At 37.0% G+C, this 18,177-nt stretch overlaps 1 protein-coding gene and 1 long non-coding RNA gene across 2 annotated transcripts in view; both read left to right on the top strand.

The window, feature by feature from the left end:
• Window positions 1-18,177, top strand: part of LOC110065443 (uncharacterized) — a 425,702-nt gene that overhangs the window by 150,196 nt on the left and 257,329 nt on the right. The window contains exons 12-14 of the mRNA XM_089279275.1: window positions 884-997; window positions 14,569-14,632; window positions 14,706-14,822. Coding sequence (XP_089135401.1) covers window positions 884-997; window positions 14,569-14,632; window positions 14,706-14,822 — 295 coding nt within the window. The remainder of the gene's footprint in view (window positions 1-883; window positions 998-14,568; window positions 14,633-14,705; window positions 14,823-18,177) is intronic.
• LOC149097296 (uncharacterized) lies at window positions 2,212-3,699 on the top strand. Its single transcript, XR_016204106.1, has 2 exons — window positions 2,212-3,229; window positions 3,449-3,699. It is a non-coding gene; the product is annotated as an uncharacterized LOC149097296 (long non-coding RNA).

Raw genomic sequence — 18,177 nt, 5'->3', positions numbered from 1 at the left:
CCTGTTCTGAAGCTCAGCATTTTTGGTCTCTCTTTACTAATTGGTGGAGCTCCAAAAACAGGGATAGGATCACTCTCGATAAAAATGAAATAATATATGGCGTGACAGATAACTTCGCTCGTCATCTTGGTTTAAACCTCTGCATTATTATAGCCAAATATTATTTATATACTGCCTCAAGAAAAGAAGAAGAGTTTTATTTCGATGCTTTCTTGGCGATGTTGACAAACAAAATTAAAATTGAGAAACATAAATCTAAGTCACAAATTAATATGTGAGAAAGCCTCCTATTGTAGCTAACCCCTCAGTTACATGAAAGATATTAACAAATTGTAATGTAAGATATTATTGTAATGTAAGTTACTAAAATCGTAAATAATGTTAGTATTGTAAGTTTTGTTATTATCGTTAAATTGTAAGTTACGTTGACATTGTAAGTAGTAGGTAATTTGTATATGTAATGTAATGTAAGATATTGCAATAAAAAAAAGTGTTACAGTTATAAGCCTTTTTGCTGCTGTGAAGTAGAGTTTGAAAACTTTGCACTTTCCACTTAGAACCACTTGTTACGGTGATTCAGGTCAGAGGGCATATACCTCTTGATCTGGGAAGCTCTATGTTCTACTGGGCTACTTTAAAGCATTTGTGACAACCCTGATCATTTATGAACCCATAATTATGGGAAAAGAGTTAAACAAAAAATTACAGTGCCCAAAATATATGAAGCAATAATACTAACCCTCAACAGCTTTTCAGGGTAAGGGGATTTAACTAATTTTAAGGATCTGAATTATTTTCAGGGATCAAGGAAAAAACATCTCATATTTACAATATAATGACTTTTTCTTATGATATACTATATGTTATTATTTTGAAATCATAGGTACACCAACCTAGGGATGAGAAAATACCAGATTTTTGGATAGATTTTAACTTAGGAAGCAAGTCTATCTCACTTTTTGTTGAGGAGAATGACCAGGAAGTAAAAGATAACCAGGTTTGTTGCTGGCCAACTTTATGTTGTTTGTTCAGTCTTTGGTACAACACACAATAATTATACATGTATCTTATAGTAGACATTAAAGATAGATTCTGCTCAAAGTTCGAGCAATAAGTGCAAAAATTATTTACTAATAAGCGACTCACAGCACGGGAACTTTTTGAATACTATTTAAAACATCTCACTGTAATTCACTTGACCCTGCAATTAAATCCCCAAGCATTCTTGAGAAATTTAATATCAAACCTCGTAAGAATGCTTCATGCATGTGTTATTGTGTTTTTAGCTAATGAGAAACATCCGTTTTTATTGAAATATGGATAACTTCAAGTTCAGTTTTCTCTTCCGGGGTCAGCTTGAGAGCTTAAGTCTCGATAAGATCTTCTTACCTTTATTCAAAATGTTATCATGCAATGAGGTTTCATTGCTCAAATGTTCTGCAGAAATCATCTTTAGTGTGCAGTGTTGCTGTATGTTTTTACAAGTCTTGAAGTATTTTGATGAGTCTGTGGGAGGACTCTATAAAAATGACTGTAGTCAACTCTCTCTTAAGCGACCACCCTCGATGCAGGAAAAGCGATTGCATAAAGGAGAGGGTTGTTTGAAAGAAAAATTAACACAATAAACCAAAAACTGCATGGATCCACTAATTATTACTGTACTGCGTTATCAATTAAAATGAAACAACTATACATAGCTCCTTTAGGAAATACTTATTCTAAATCTGGCAATACATTATAGTGGGCCACTTGCTTATTCATTCAGATCTTATCATGGTTTTGGAAGCCATCTTAACAGGTAGGCCACACGCATCAAAAATTACACTGTTTGTGTGGGAACACTACAAGACTGAAACCAAATGAATTGTTGTAAATTTTTTCATAAGTTTTTCGTGGCCTAAATTGAGGTTTTTTCAGCTCATGAAAAACTCATTAAAAATGCCTGAAAAAACTCTTAGAAACTCCTGTTGAATGGCCCATGAAATTTCCAGTCAGAGAGAAAAATCATTAAACATGCATGGAAATGCCATGAACTGTTAATGCACCATCAAATATATTTTATGAGATTTGCATGATTTATAGAGCAAGCCATGAAATGTATTCACAATATTTTCAAGGTGTAGGAATTCATGGGGTTTTAATGGATGCAAAATTCATGGGCAATAAAAACCCCTTTAACAGAGAGAATTTAATGGCCGTGAAAATGTTCTCCCTACTTTCATGACCTTTTCACGGCATTTTAAGGTCCATGGAAAATGGTTCCCCGTTATTTTTATAGGATAAAGAACTACTGCTATGTACTGTGAAAATGTCATTAAACATCCTTGTGACAATGAATGAACACCTGGGTTTAGGTAACTGTATATCATGTAGTGGACTCATGTCTAAAAATCCTTAATACTTTAATTTATTATATGTCTAGCTCCGTGAGCGGGCAAGATGAATCAAATCCAGTGCTGTGATTGGCTACCCAAGCAGGCAAGATGGAGCTATCTTGCCTGCTCAGGACTACCCGCCGTGTCTGGCAAGAAAAATTTCCCTGAAAGCCGTATAAGAAATCCTTCATTGACCAAGCTTGTTCAGTCAAGATGGCTTAATATTGGCCTCGTTCTTTTTTTGCAAGTTTATGGACCTTGACTCCATCTCAGTCCATAAACACTCAAAAAAAGAACTTGGCCAATATCCAGCCATCTTGACCTCACACTTGGTCAATAACCCAAATTTATTTTATTTTATCTCTGCATGAGTGTGTAGAATTCAACAAATCCTGCAATCTGATTGGTTTGCGGAGCAAGTGAAATTGATCTATTTTTGTGAATGAATTAGTAGTAATCGGCAATCCTTAGCTTTTTTAGTCGTGGGTATGTGAAGCATAGAAACGACTATTGTTACGGGGAAAAATATGCAATTGTGTCACTCACTTGGATGTAAACTTTTGGCCGATAACATGGAGAGCCTGGGTACAAGTTTCTCGAGGACCTCCAAAGTTGAGAGTGGCCATTTTGGTTGTTGTATTTCAATTTTGTAGATATGTTGTATTTTGCCTAGCGCTTTTGTTCACGCATAGATGAAAGCTGTTGGTCACAACAGTGCAGCCGGCGAGGTCAAAGAATTGATACAAGTCAAAGTCAGGAAGTGAGATCATGTTTACTAGATGTGGTTCATAGCTTTTTTCTTGGCTAGAGAATTTGATGGTTTCCACTCGCTTTCTCTCCTTGTAGAGTCCAAGGTAAGCCTAAGGTAGCCTTTTTCTGTACTGTGTTTTTTTTTTGCACCCATTGAAATTCTGGCAGTGCTCGTATCTTAAATTCAAAACCCATGATTTAATTAAATCTCATTTTGCATTTTAAAATAAGCTTACTTCAAGCAAAAAATTCAAACCGCCCAATCTTTTAATTTTGTTGCTCTTTACACCACATTTCTTCTGTATTCTATGCAGTTCGACTAGAGTGAGCATTTCTTCATGAATGGTATACAAGTCAGCATCCACGATCGAGTAAATATGCCCTATTATTTGAGTGATAGACATCCAAGAGACTGTGCATATCTACTTTTTGCAAGAGAGATTTACTGTCCAATCATGTCAAACACAAGCCATGTTAAACAGGCATAGTGGTTGGTGATGTATTTATAATCTTATTTTTTTTCTAGAAACAAGATATGTGAACAACTAGAATAAAAACTTGAAGTAGATATTAATTGTATCAGTCAACAATCGTTTTGAATATTTCTGCATTGCTAGTGAAATGAACACAAACAATTGCCAAAATAATGTGATTTCTGTTTCCAAGAAAGAAAATTATTGTTATTTTTATTGTGCATGTATTAACAATCTGCGATACCCTTTTTAGTGCAGAGTTCACTGCTGGTATGGTTTGGGAGTTGACATTCCCTAAAGCACTATGGCAACAAGGCACTATGGCAATAAGGCACTATGGCAATAAGGCACTATGGTACTAAGGCACTATGGCACTAAGGCACTATGGCACTAAGGCACTATGTCAACAAGGCAAAATGGCAATAAGGCATTATGGCAATAAGGTGTTAAACTTTAATGTTTGTTTAACCCATTGACGCCTGAGTGAAATTGCCCATGACCCGCCCCTAATTCCCTGGCGTTTTTTTGGAATATTTCTGAGCGAGCGAAAGCACAAAAATAAACCATATGTGCAGTAACCACAGACACAAGATCAGGTTTCAAGACATCATTTATTTAAAGTTGAATAAAGGAAGGGTCAAAATATTAAAAAATATTAGCAAAACGAACTCAACCTAATGTGTAAAACTGATGAGAAAACAAAAAATTATATTATTTCTTTACTGCACGACAAAATGTCCCACAGAAGCTGAGAAAATTGACTTTGCGAAAATGAGCTAATTATTGACTTTGGAGGACAAAAACGAAACCAAATACAACAGAATTGAATTTCTTGTACTATAGCGGCTAACATTTGAGAAAACAACAAAAAATAAAAGCGAAGAACTCATGTAAAAATCAATCTAAAAGCAAGAAATCAAGTAATTTCTTTGCCGTGCGACGAAAATATTACGTCGCTACGAAAGAAAGATGAAAGTCGTAAATCAAAAAGACGACAAAAACAAGCGAATTATTTTGAGATCAGTCGTATTTCAACTGTGTTAAATCAGTGGCCATTTAGTTCTTTTCTCAGCAGTTCTGTTGTAGCTAAATAAGACTCCAAAAAATATTTGAACGAGGGGAATAAACTAAATAAACAAAGCTTCTGGAGGTCGCCATAAATTAAATGTGCAGAAATCCAGCATGCACGTTACTGTTCACTTTTAAAACCTAAAATTCCCAAATGCAGGGAACCAAATGAAAGAAATCCGAAAGGAAGTTCAATAACAATAAATTTTCACTCAAGCTGAGACGAAGAAACCTATTTAAAAGCAAAAAATTGTTCAAAATTTCGCAGACGTGCTTCGCTGCATGACAGCATGTTCAAATTATTCTTCACGCTAACACGAAAGCTTGAGTTTTTGCCGACCGCTTTTGCAGTCATTTTAACGCCCGTGGCTTTACCAATCATTCCAAAAGTTGAATTCAACTTTGAAGTAATAATGTACATTACCATTTTTGTTTCTAAAGTCTGAAAAGCTGCTTTAAACCTGCGATCTGTCGTCAAAACTTACTTGAAAGCACTCCGATCTTCATGTTTTCTCAGTGGTTGTGGGAAGAAAAACTTCTTCACCAGAAAGTTTTGAGGACTCTGTACTCCTTGATCCTCCATTCTGAGGCCACCTGAACATTGATTTGTATTTTTCCTTTCTATTTTAAAGCCCAAAGCAGTAATTTATCCGTGTTAGGAATGAAAACAAGACCTTGGAAGTTTGTTAGATTTGGCCCGCAATGCGCCATGATTACCTGCACTTTTCGAGCGCGATTTTAAGAAGAAAACCCGTCTTTCTAGGACCCCTGAAGTCCTCTGAAAATATGTTCAGAAAGTCCATTCTGATTGATTTATTTGTCCTCAAGAACAATAGAACAATAGGAGAACCAAAAAGTCTTCAGGGAGGGTAGGAAAGGCAATTCTCCCATGTGCTTTTTGCCGGGCAGTTACCGGCGGCACAGGGAGATGGAGGAGTTTTTCACACGGGCGGTTACAGGCGGCACAGGCGTCAATGGGTTAATTAATTAATTTCAATCAATTAATTAGGTTTGCAGCAAGGGGGGTAGGTTGGGGTAGGTACCTAGGAGCACTATGAAAAATGGGTGGTATATGTACCTACGTTACTTCTTTGATCACTTCAAAAAGCTATGTACTTGTTTCAGAAAACCCCTTGCTCTCCTTGTGGTACTTTTGTCTTTAGAACAAAACCAATATGTGACCTTACACAGGAAAATGTACATTATGCCTAAAGAGGTATCCATTAAGAACATCTAAGCAGCTGTTAAAACGGTAAAAGTGATCCGTTAGAGAAATCTGGAAATGCAAAAGCAATCCGTAAAGAAATCTTTGAATTCGTTTTAACATGAAGCCTATCTTGTATCCGTTTAGAAAGTCTTGGAACCATTAAAAAAACGTTTTAAGAGCCAGTGCCCATAACTATGGACCAAACAACGGCACAAGTTGAAAAATCAATTTTGCTCATTTTTTGCCCATAGATTGGCCCTAGCTAGTAAACAAACGGACCATAGTTAGTTTCTGCTAATGCAGCTTTTTTGGGGTGAAATGTGTGAAAAACGATTTTTTTCTGATTGGGCTCAAAGTCCACTTCGGTTTTGCTGAATTTTCCGAATATTTGATTGCTTCGCGCTCCGCAGAACAGCTACTTGAGAATTTTTCAATGGTTTTTACATTCAGCTCAGGTCTTCATGATATGACAGAGCGAAAAATAAAATAAATTGAGGTTTCGTTTGAGCCCGAAACAAGATCGAACAGAAACGCAAAATATTACAATGTGTTGCAAACGAATTATAGCACTAAAATATCGCCATATTTTTCTATGGGCTATAACTTTAAATGCCATAAAAACACTTTCTACAGGTTAACTGTACACCCACCTGTTTGAAAATCAAAAATATCTCTGGGCAAATGGTTTTAAGTCACCCGCCTTGGGCTGTGCAAAAAGAAAAACATAATGGACCACTTTTCACTTTAATATTTTGAAAGTCATTGCTTTGGAAATTTCGTTAATTAAAAACGCCAATTAAAAACAATTTACTTGGAGTTCGGGTGTTACTGCTATGTCGTTTTATGCTGTCGTTCTTTCTTTGATCATTTTAATTACAAGAAAGAGTTCTAGAAAGAAAATTGTTCTAAGTTCATTTGTTAAGCGTAATGACAAGTTGATATTGTTGGTTTGTAGCCTTATGTGATCTGAAGGAACGTTACAGTGATTAAATTTGTATTTGTTGATTTTGACGGATCGATTTTCGGTTAAACCTTTTTATATGCACCAGCACATTTAGTGCCTTTTCTCCTGCTAAAGAGTTGGAAAAAGTAAAGTAAACAAATCCTAAAAGTTTAAATCATATATTAGAGGCATCGACAGTGCGAGTGTCTCGGTAAGCTGTTAATTTGAACAATTACTGTGCTGGACGGATTGCTTTCCAGGTTACGCACGTACTATACATATAGTTCATTGTGCGCGAATGTTTCTGTTTCAAACAACTGAAATGCTCAACGCTTTTTTTCTTTTTTTCTTCAGTCTTAAAACTTAAGGTTAGAGTTAGGCTAAACCCTAAACTGTTTTGGCAGCCAACCTATTTTTGGCTAATTGCTTAATCAAATTATATATATTTCATTGAAATTTGCTCTTCTGTGACCGACTTCCGCAAACAAAACAAGATGGGTGTTCGCTGTTCATTTAAGACTACAATCCTGGTCAAAAGTGTTGGGACAGTTACGGCAGATGACTTCACAGGCAGCCTCTGTCAAGACCAAAACCGCGCAAGCCCGCCTACCCCTCTCCCCCCTGTCAATGTTGCTAAAAATCTTGAAGGAAAAGAAAATCCTTGATAATAGCTTCAGAATAGCCACGTTTCAAGAATCATTCGCCTCCTAGAACAGTATTGTCGAACTAAAGAGACGATAATATAGATATTCGCGTCTTATTCCAATAATAGCGATTTTTTAGCAATCGTGTTTGGTTCCAACACAACTATCTAACCACTTTCTATTGTCCCTTTTTCCTTTTTTCCCACATCCGATCTAGTCTTCAGAATAGCTTCATTTTCATGCAACTTTGCTAGGGGGGAGGGGGGTCAATTGTACTTGCTTCTATTCATCTTTTGTTCTAAAACGTTAAGGACGTAGTTGAAATCGTGGGTTTTAGCACGTAAAAAGGGGAGGTGTCCCAACAACTTATGACCAGGATTGTAGGTTTACACTAGAGGAAATTGTTCCAGATTTGTGATGAATCCGGAACGTTTTCGTGCCAGATTGATTTTGCCGTTTACACAAAAGTGGACGAATCCGAAATAAAAACTTCCCGATTTGGTCCTGTCTCCGGAGATTTTGAATCCGGAATTTAAAGTGGGAACTTTGAATCCGAAAACTTTTGAATCCGGAGAGTTTTGTCGTGTAAACGATTTTCTCTCGAATCCGGATATTTTTCCGCCTGTGATCTTTTGAGTTTGCGGTGGAACAAAAATGGCGGATTACATGATCCAGTCGTAGTCAAGTCATAGGCACATTGATGGCCATTTGATGGCGGTTGCTGGGTGATTACCTCGTGCTGTTTCAGGTGTAAGTAATCACTTTTATAATGGGTAATGCCATACTCAGAAACCCAATTTATACTTTACTGCACAGATGACGACGATGGCACGATCGAAAACCTCGACGGTTCTAGACATTAAGTAAAGACCAGAATAAATACCTGGAGGGACCTGACATGATGGACAACAGTACCGTGGTCAGCGAGTTGAAAGAAAGCTTCAGACTGTCTCAACCTACCCCTAGCCTTATTTTCGGAGGCATTTTGTTTCTTGTCGTTGAGGCAACAAACTGCTTGTTAACCATTCCATCATGAATGTTCCCAGAGTTATCGTCGTGTATAAATGGTTAAGAATCCGAATATCCTTTCACTGTAAACCCCTACTAATCCGAATACTCTAAAATTGATGAATCCAGGAACTTGTACGAATCCAAAAAAACTCCTTTAGTGTAAACCTAGTCCTAGATCGACCACTGTAATGTTTACATGATTTGTCTACCAGTGCTATGATCTGCAAATTTCAGTTAATTGATCAAACAACCAAAGTAGAAAAGATGGGTTTTTTTTCCCAGTATGATTGAAACTTAAACGCAATTTCTTCCTCGGCTAATTAAATTCAAGAAATTCCAGGTTTTCTAGCTGAGTTTGAGCATATTGTGTAGGTACAAATTTTCTACACAGCTAGAAGAGCTGAGATGCCGTCACGCAGTTAGTACTTTATAGAAATTATGGTATTTCCACTTGACTTTATTTGTCAGCAATTCAATTCCATAAACCATAGAGGACTGGTTAAGTATATCTATAAAACTGCCACTGTATTGTAAGTTATCAGTGAAATCAATAAAACAAACAAGTGTTAAAATCATTTCCTGGAGTACTGTAGTAACGTTCTTTATCAGGGATGTGGGTGTTGCAATGCAAATGAAAAAACATATATATTTATACTAACTTAAACAACAAAAAAAACCATTTTCCATTATTTTATCCACACGTTTCAAAAATTGCTTTCATCGGATTGCTGGAAACGAATATTTTACTCGAGAGTGGCTCTCCGCGTCACTCAATTGTTTACATTCCAATGGCGGATTTTGGGCAAAATCTTCAAGAAACACAGGCCAAGGCGGGCGACTTGAAACCATTTGCCCAGAGATATTTTTTGATATCCTAACAGGTGGGTGTATATTTAACCCGTAGAAAGTGTTTTTATGGTATTTAAAGTTATAGCCCGTAGAAAAATATGGCGATGTTTTTATTCAATAATTCTGTTGTGACATACTGTAAAATTTTGCATGTCAGTATTATCTCTTTTCGGGCTCAAAACTAACTTTGATTTATTTTATTTTTCGCTCATTCATACTACGAAGACCTGAACTGAATATAAAATCCATTGAAAGATTCTCAAGTAGCTGTTCAGTGGAGCGTGAAGCAATCAAATATTCAGAAAATTCAGCAAAACCGGAAGTAGATTTTGAGCCCAAACGGGTTGAAATTGTTTTTGGCGTATTTCTACCAAAGAAAGCTGTATTAGCAGAAACTAACTATGGTCCGTTTCTATTCTTACTAGGACCTATCTATGGACAAAATACAAGCGAAATCAATTTTTCAACTTGTGCCATTGATAGGTGATTTAGGTCCATTTTTATAGGCATTCACTCTTAGCAAACACTTTAAGCTTACTCTTAAAACGACCAAAGACAATGTTAACCAGAAGCTACAGAGTTCTGAAGACAAACAGAACAGAATGGTAAAACAATTTGTCGAAATGAACAGAAAGCCGTGGTATGCTTGTAAATAAATCAAGTTGGCATCTCGTTCGCGAACGCTCTATTTACAACTTTCTTATGTCTTACCTTTTGTTGCAGGTTGAGTTGTTAAAGTTAGCTTGCCTAGTACATATTTTTATTTCCTTCTTTTATCAAAGTAAAAACATCGAAATGAAAAACAGGGGTGGTTGAATGAGAACAAGAACAGCTGTGTTTGGGTCACATGAATTCACGTAAAACTACAGTATGCGATGTGCCACTTTGTTTAGAGTGTTAGAATTGTATTGTAACAAACATAACTTTCTGTTTATCAGTCCCCTGCATTCTGTTTTGTGTTAAATCGTACTGAGGCCGTGGACAGTACATGTATATTTCTAGCTTGAAATCGTCAATGGTCAATGGTCAGTCGTCAATGGTCAATCGTCGTCCAAAGGCCGTCTGAGTACTGACATTTTAGGCCAGGAGAAAACTTTCCCGACCCCATCCAGGAAATGTTTTTCTCTTGGGTCACGTGGGAATCCGATCCATTGTACTGGAAGTACGTAGATCTTAATATGAAATCCAAAAGGTCCGCGAGTTGAACTGGTGTAAGTGTCGTGCGGTCAGCCAGGCCTGCGTCATTCTCCATTTTTTGTAGTGCGGCTTGTATGGCACCCTCGATTGGTATGTTGGTAAACAGTGACTCTATGTTGAAAGACACCATGATCTCGTGGTCCTGGATCTCCTCACTGGTGATGGTGGAGGCGAAGTCAGTCGAGTTTTTCACTGTGAAGTTCGAGTTACCTACAAGAGGAGATATGTTAGCCAAGAAAGCAGACAGGTCGTATGCAAAGGTGTTGACACACAACACAATTGGCCTAAGCGGTGTGTCGGCCTTGTGGATCTTCAGCAAACCATAGATCCTAGCAAATTCGCTACCCAGTAAAACACCGAAACACCTAAAATTTTGACATCGCGAAAGAGGAAATGTCATTGTAAAACCTGGTATAAAAATTATTTTCGGGCTTTTCATCAACGCTGAGTACAAACGCTCTCAAAATCGTGATAATCACAACACTAACCTGCTAGAAACAAAAACAATAGGCAAGTGCCTCTGACCAGATAATCAAATGGAACATGAAAATGTCTTCTTGCAATTGATTTCCTCGGTATTTGGACTTAAGCTATGGCAGAAAAGTCATGTTTAGTTCACCTTCTGTAAGATATTCAAATATATTAAGTACTGGTGTATTCAGAATCCTACACGATAACCATTGTGATGCCTGGAGTACGAATCGGCAAAGTACATCATCTCCTTACTGAAATTCAACTAATGAATCCAAGATAATCCACCACATTCCTATCCCTTGTTCTTAAACAGCAACCCGTCAAAGTAGTGAAGCTGTCCAACGTCAGTCCCTTGCTTGCTGAAGGGAAATACTTATGTTCTGTTCTCCATGCTCATGCTGAATGTAGTGCCGTTCGATGTGGACTAAATTGTCTGTCACACAACAGTCACTTACTGTAGGATTTTGTCATGCATTGCCATAAATGGATAAAAGAATAATGAATCAAAGGATTTAATAACATGTTCAAAACAAACTATTTTTAGCGGAGCTCCTGCATGCCGAAGGTGCATGAGCGAAGCCCCGTACCTTAGAAAATTTGGATCATCTGTACTTAAGGTGGCTGAACACAGTTTTCGCGCGCGCTTTTGCTGATGCAATTCAGCATGCGCACAAGGATTGGAAAATGTAAACATGCCGTCAATAGAGCGATCATTTTATTTACTCAACACCCGCACTATCTGTGCTATTTTTCTCTATAATTGAACGCAGTGTATTGATGGCTTTAGTCTTTTATCATAAATATATATTAGAAAAGGTAAAGATACACAGCTCTAAACTTTGGATATTAATTTTTCACTCAGGTCTGAAATAGGATAAGGAGAATCGCAGATTTTGGGTTGGGGGTTCTGGCTGCACACCCACACCAAAACTTTGGGGAGTACCCCCATCCCTGAGGAGAAGGTTTACAAGTTGTATGACATCTTGTATCTAACTATTTCATGTGTTGAGTGTATTACACATAAATTCTCTTACATACAACAAAGTTTATGTCTGTTCACTTTTAATTGGAAACGAAAGTTACTGCAAGCAAATTTAACAGTGTTTTGAAGTTGTGAGAGTTTGTTTGGTTGTTTGTAGCTTGGCGCTGTAATTAGGAATAATCCTTTGTTTCTTTTGCCACACAATCTTAAGTCAAAAATGAGTTAATTTCAGTCAAGTTTCCCTCTGGTCGTAGGTTGATTAATTGTAGATGGAAGTGTTAAAAAGGCAAAGGATCGAAGATTACTGCGAATTTGTTCACAAAATAGATCAACCCAACGATTCTGGCCGTTGTGAGTAGCCTGGATGGGAAAATTTCACTTGCTCCCGGAACCAATCAGATTGCAGGATTTGTTGAATTCCTCCTGCTCACTAACTGAGAAAAAAATTAATAATAATATGCATTGCAAGAAACGTGATATATCAGCGATAACTGCTTAAACTTGTATGTCACATTAAATGTTGTGAAGCTACTTTGTAACAGTTGCAATATTTCACTGAGTCCTGCGCAATTTATTGTTTGTAACAAGGGATATACAGGCCACAACAAAAAGGCTGTCCAATAGCCCGGGACTAGTGAGACGATTGGTCGGGCTAGTGCCTTCTTATCACAGGTTGCCCGATGGGCAAGCATGAGGTGGACATGAGTGAAACAATGTTGGGTGTTTTTTCTTTTTCTAATGGCAAACTTCAAACGTTGCACTTAGCAGACAGTTCATTAGAGAACGTGAAGCAGTACAAATCTTTTTGAAAGTACTGTAAAATGTAAAATTTAAGTAACCGAAATCAATTACATGTAAAATGGCAATTTTTTCCAAACTGCATTTTCCGACAGCGCAGGGGTGGTGAGAGACAAAGACTTGCCATAACAAGGTTATCACATTTTCATTGTTATTGATGTAGTTAATAGTTTGCTTAAGCATAGTTGGTAGAGAAGACTACTAACTGTGGCTTAAGTTAGCAAAGTCGATTCAAAGCCATTTGTCCAATTGTCTTGAAGCATATGTAACTGTGGATAGCAAGGAGCGCTGGAGCAGTAGATGTTTCACGTACATGAAATGTGTGACAAGTTAAAAACACTAAGGCTTAAAATGAATTTACTGTCATTTACAAACTACAAAGACAAAGGGCATGACTTTATTGATATATTCCTTTCCTGAAACGTGTGTAAAGTAATTTGATGTGTTGTTTTGACTATGCCTAAATTAAAACTTTGTCTGGGTTGTTTAAAAGAGCTTAAATTTTCAGTGCTTTCTTAGATTCTCATATGAAAACTTCTTTGAATGAAGAAAAAGTCAGCTACTATGCCAGTTTGGAGTGAAGCGCTTCTAAGTCAGTTGTTACTTCCAACACATTTTTAGCGTGAAATCAATTTACGCCTAGACTTTTTCACGGTCATTTTTTGGAAATTAAATCTCAGAGCCTTAATCTTTCATTACCTAGCAGCTTTGATCCTGACCCAGTAAATATCTCCAGAAATAATATATGATAAAATAGTGTATGTTGTGTGACCAAATCATTGTTTGCGAAAATATGCCGCATTGTGTCACTGTCTACAATATATAAATTTTATTACAGTACCTAGGGGATTAAAATAAATGAACTTAGGATAGAGGGCCACTGGTTTGTCAGTTTTTTACTGTTATGTGTTACCCTCTGTAAATAAATTTCTTACTTACTTACTTACTTACTAATGACTTAAGTCTTGTTATTTGTGGATATGGAATTTCCAAGGGGTAGGGAGACCCAAGTGGAAAAATCATGGAAATTCCAGGGGGTGGGAGAGTACCATGAGCCCCATGGAACGGGAAATCCTGCAAGGTGGAGGATCAACCTGGAACTGGAAATATCCATACCCCCGTGGGTGGTATGGATATTTTCTGGAACCACACATTAAGTGTTTCTAAATGTTTTATTGTAGAAGGTTAAATTCAAAAGGGAAATCAAAGAGATTTAGATAATCTAAGCTCTGTATTATTAATTAATTAAGTAATTAACTAATTAATTGTCATTATATTTGCCTATTAAATTGATACAATTATCCTTATGAAATAAAATAATTTCAGACTACAGAGATTTGGGCTATAGTAAGATGAAATTTCAGCTGAAATTACAAGTGGAGTTTTTGAATTTCATCTCACCCTGGATATATCATTTTTACCTAAGAGAACATTGAAGGTCGAGCTTAGTGAGATGAGATATTGTGACAATATAATTTTACAAGAATGATATTTTAACGAGATATCGCAGGAATCGCTGATATCTCATGAAATTATCTTTGTGATGTGTGACTTATATGAGTGACATATTGCCAAGATATCCGCAAAATATTGCCAAAATGGCACAATATTTGGCATTATCATTTGTATTACTTTTGTTTAGTACTGTAAATTTCATAGACAATAGCAAAATGCCAACTACTAGAAAGGTCAGATATGATATTTTCAGTCCTAACATGGTATATCTTAGGGCTCCTATCACAGGGACAGGTATATAATGTGGAGCTATCTACCAACTACACCTAGCTTTTCTTATAGGGAGAAGGTTCATGGGAGACAGTGCTTGTCAAGGCAGAGAATGTGGAGGACTATCGACTTAAAGGTATTAGCCATGCGGTGTAAGCGTATGACTGACAACCACATCTGACTAACACTCCTCTGCCTTTTGGATTTAGGAACCAAAAAGGATGATGTTGCCTTGCTCTTGAAACTGAGGCATGCTGCATCAGAGCTTGTTACCTTTGGACCTGATGATACCAGTCAATACGTAAAATTTGCATTCAATGCAAGCTGTATCTTTTGTTACTTTAAATAATTGAGTTTTTGGTCTAAATTATTGGTTGTTTGCCTGATATAAAATATTTAATATAATTTCACAGCTGAACAAAGTTTCCAGCAATCTGATTGGTTGAGTGATTCCTAATATGACGCTATATTCACTCCATCAGGCAGTGAATGTAACATTTTTGAGGCCTGATTAATAAGCTCGCCACCTTTGCCATCTCGGTCTAAATTATTGGTTGTTTGCCTGATATAAAATATTTTAGTATAATTTCACATTTAAAAATAGAAGAACCGTAGCCAGGACAAAACATATTAAAAATTCATAAAAAACGTTCACTGGCTATATAAAGTTAAAACTTTCAGAGCTTTCGGCTGTCAGACTACAGCCTTTGATGGATAAAAATGGAAAAGATAACAACTACAAATATATACAAAAATAGAGGAACTATAAAAAGAATATATTAAAATGGAAAAATAAAAGGGATAATGAACTAATTGAATAGAGTATTGATTGGGGAGTGGCCTAGAATTGTTATCTGCATGATCTATCGAAGGGTGTGCTAAGATTCACTTTCAAGCAATCTCAAGGTTATCGTTAAAGTTACGAATTATACATATTGTAATTCCATGCATGTGCTAAGTTATGTTTCCTGAGAGGTCCAATTGGATGATAGACTACAGCCAAACAAGATGATCTTTTAGGTCTTATAACCGCACTTTTAAAATTTAACTGTTTTCTTAGCACTACAGTCGCATTGCAGTGCACATTCCAAAGCAGTCCTTGATGATTCATTGATTACTGTAGACACCACATCACTTGATCAACACAAACTGTATTATTGCACCATCAGTCGTAGCCGTTGTGAAATCTGTGATGACATAATAGTCTTAATCTGGAACTTTCTTCAGGATATGTATGGTCATGAAGATACGAACACTATTAACAACAGCTTTCTTTCTTAAAAGTCATGATTAAATTTAATTGTTTTTCCCTTGCATAAAGGACTAGCAAAGAAGTCACAAGAGTCACATAATTCAAGAATTGTGTTATCCATGGCTATCTTTTAGTTTGGTGGTTATTTCCCTACTAATGACGTAATCCTTGCATGTTCTGACATGTTCTTTGCTTGGCTTGCAAATATTTAATTTTTCCTCCAATCTCTGAACTCGCTTCAATAAAACAGCTTAATAATTCACTTCTCTTGTCTAAAAATACAAAAAATATTAATAAAATTTTCAGTACAGTAATGTTTTAACTGCTTTTGGCAAACAAACATCATAAGTTACCTGATTAGAAATTTGGCCAAGCAGAGGTCTGCATCTGGTCACCGAGAAAAAAATAAAACCAGGTAGAATGTGAATTGTGCTCGGCCCATGGTGCACGGTTAAAAATTTACTTCAGAGTTGACTTAAAAACGAGGTCGCATGTTACTGAAAAGCACAATAGATGTTTTTAACGTGCCTTTTGCGCGATGCATCAGTAAACAAACCATATTTGCACACGCTCTAAGAAGACATTTTTGCCGTACTGACTTTGAAAAATAAACTAATGAAAGTTTATTAATGAGACATTGGCAAGTTAGGGAAAATCATTTCTCACATTGCCATGCCAATCATTACTCAAGTGTTGTATGGAGACTGGATCCTAATGGCTTACATGGCAAGAAGCTGTGTTAAATGAACAGCCAAAAATACACAACAACTACTTTTCCGGTTTTTAATTATTCTGCCCACGTAAGCCTCTGTGGTGATACAGTTGTTCTCTCTGGTGTAAAACTTTTTGCAGGAATTCACGAGTGTTTGAGTGAGTTTTTTTATGGAACCTGGTCAGGTGCATTCGATCGAACCTGGTCAGGTGCATTCGATTACATCTAAGCCAGGAAAGAAAAGTGAAATTTACTGCACGATGGAAATCTACGGCCAACTAGTTGAAATTAAAATTAAAATTGACACTGGCATCAAATGTATTGTGATCACACTCAATACATTCAAAAGGATCAGCCGCAATGAGAAGATTGATAAGACAAAGCAGTGCATTTGGTTGCCTATGGCAGTGGGAAGCTCGAAGTTCATTTGCAGTCAATGTCCTGTAACCTGGAATTTCACGTCATCGACAAACCAGTAACACCATTGCTTGGTCTCATGGACTCCTTAAGCCTGAATCTCATTCAGTTACACAGCGAGGTCCATGAGGTTGATACCACTGATGCCTTCCGTGCAGCAATACTTGACAAGTACAAAGACTTATTTCAAGGCGATCTTGGCAATATACCCGTTGTTTACAAAATGAGGCTTGATGCCAATGTAACCCTTGTGATCAGACCATCGTGCAGAATACCCCTTGCAATGGAGGAGAGTGTTAAAAGAGAGCTTGATAGGATGGTCAAGAATGGAGCGATCACACCCATGTCCGAACCAACTGAGTGGGTCTCACAAATGGTAGCAGTGAAGAAGAAAGATGGCAGTATTCGCATTGGCATCACTTCTGCCTCAGAAGTCTTCCAGCGTGTGATGGAAGAGCTGTTTGCTGGGTATCCCTGGGTATTCGTGATAAAATTGTATGTGGTGTCAGCTCTTGGCACGTTCAAAAGCAACTCTTAAAAGAACGGGATCTCACACTCGATTGTGCTATTGACATTGGCATCACCAATGAATTATCAAACAGAAACAACACCTAGCTCTCTGGGCCACTGGGTCTTGTTGGAGTCTTCACAGGAGACCTCTGAGGAATCTCAGGTGGGCCACTAGGTCCTGCCTGTCCGTTCCAGAACATGCTCCTGCTAAACTTGTAAGACATGGAAATTAAGGATGCTTTTGAAGGTAAATAAAACCGTGTGTTTACGAAGTCGGTGCGCTTTCAAGTGGGTTTTGAATACAGATTGCGGATTTAAAGCAGCTTCCTGACTTTAGAAAACAAAATGGTAATGTATAGTATTCGAAATTCAATTCAAATTTTTGGACAGCTAGTAAAGGCACGGCTGATAAAATGACTGCAAAAGCTGCCGGCAAAAACTCAAGCTTTTGCTTTAGCATGTGAATTAATTTGAACATGCTGTCACACAGTGAAGCGCATCTGCGATATTTTGAACATTTTTTTGCTTTTAGATAGTTTTTTTGCCTCATCTTCAATGAAAATTTATTGTTATTGAACTTTCTGTCATGTTTCTTTCATTTTGTTACCTTTCTTTGGAAATTTTAGGTTTTTAAAGTTAACAGTGGATTTCTGCATATTTCATTTACAGCGACCTCTGTGGCCGTGTTTGTTTAATTTATTTGCTTCGTTCAAATACATTTTTTTGAGTTTTATTCATCTACTACAAAACTCCTGAGAAAAGAACTAACTGGGCACTAATTTAGCACAGT

Source organism: Orbicella faveolata, unplaced genomic scaffold (genome assembly GCF_042242905.1).
Source record: "Orbicella faveolata isolate gen_17 unplaced genomic scaffold, um_ofav_v1 contig_47, whole genome shotgun sequence".
In the NCBI taxonomy this organism is placed as follows: Eukaryota; Metazoa; Cnidaria; class Anthozoa; order Scleractinia; family Merulinidae; genus Orbicella; species Orbicella faveolata.
The sequence above is the reverse complement of the archived record's forward strand: the minus strand, read 5'-3'. Positions and strand labels throughout refer to the sequence as shown.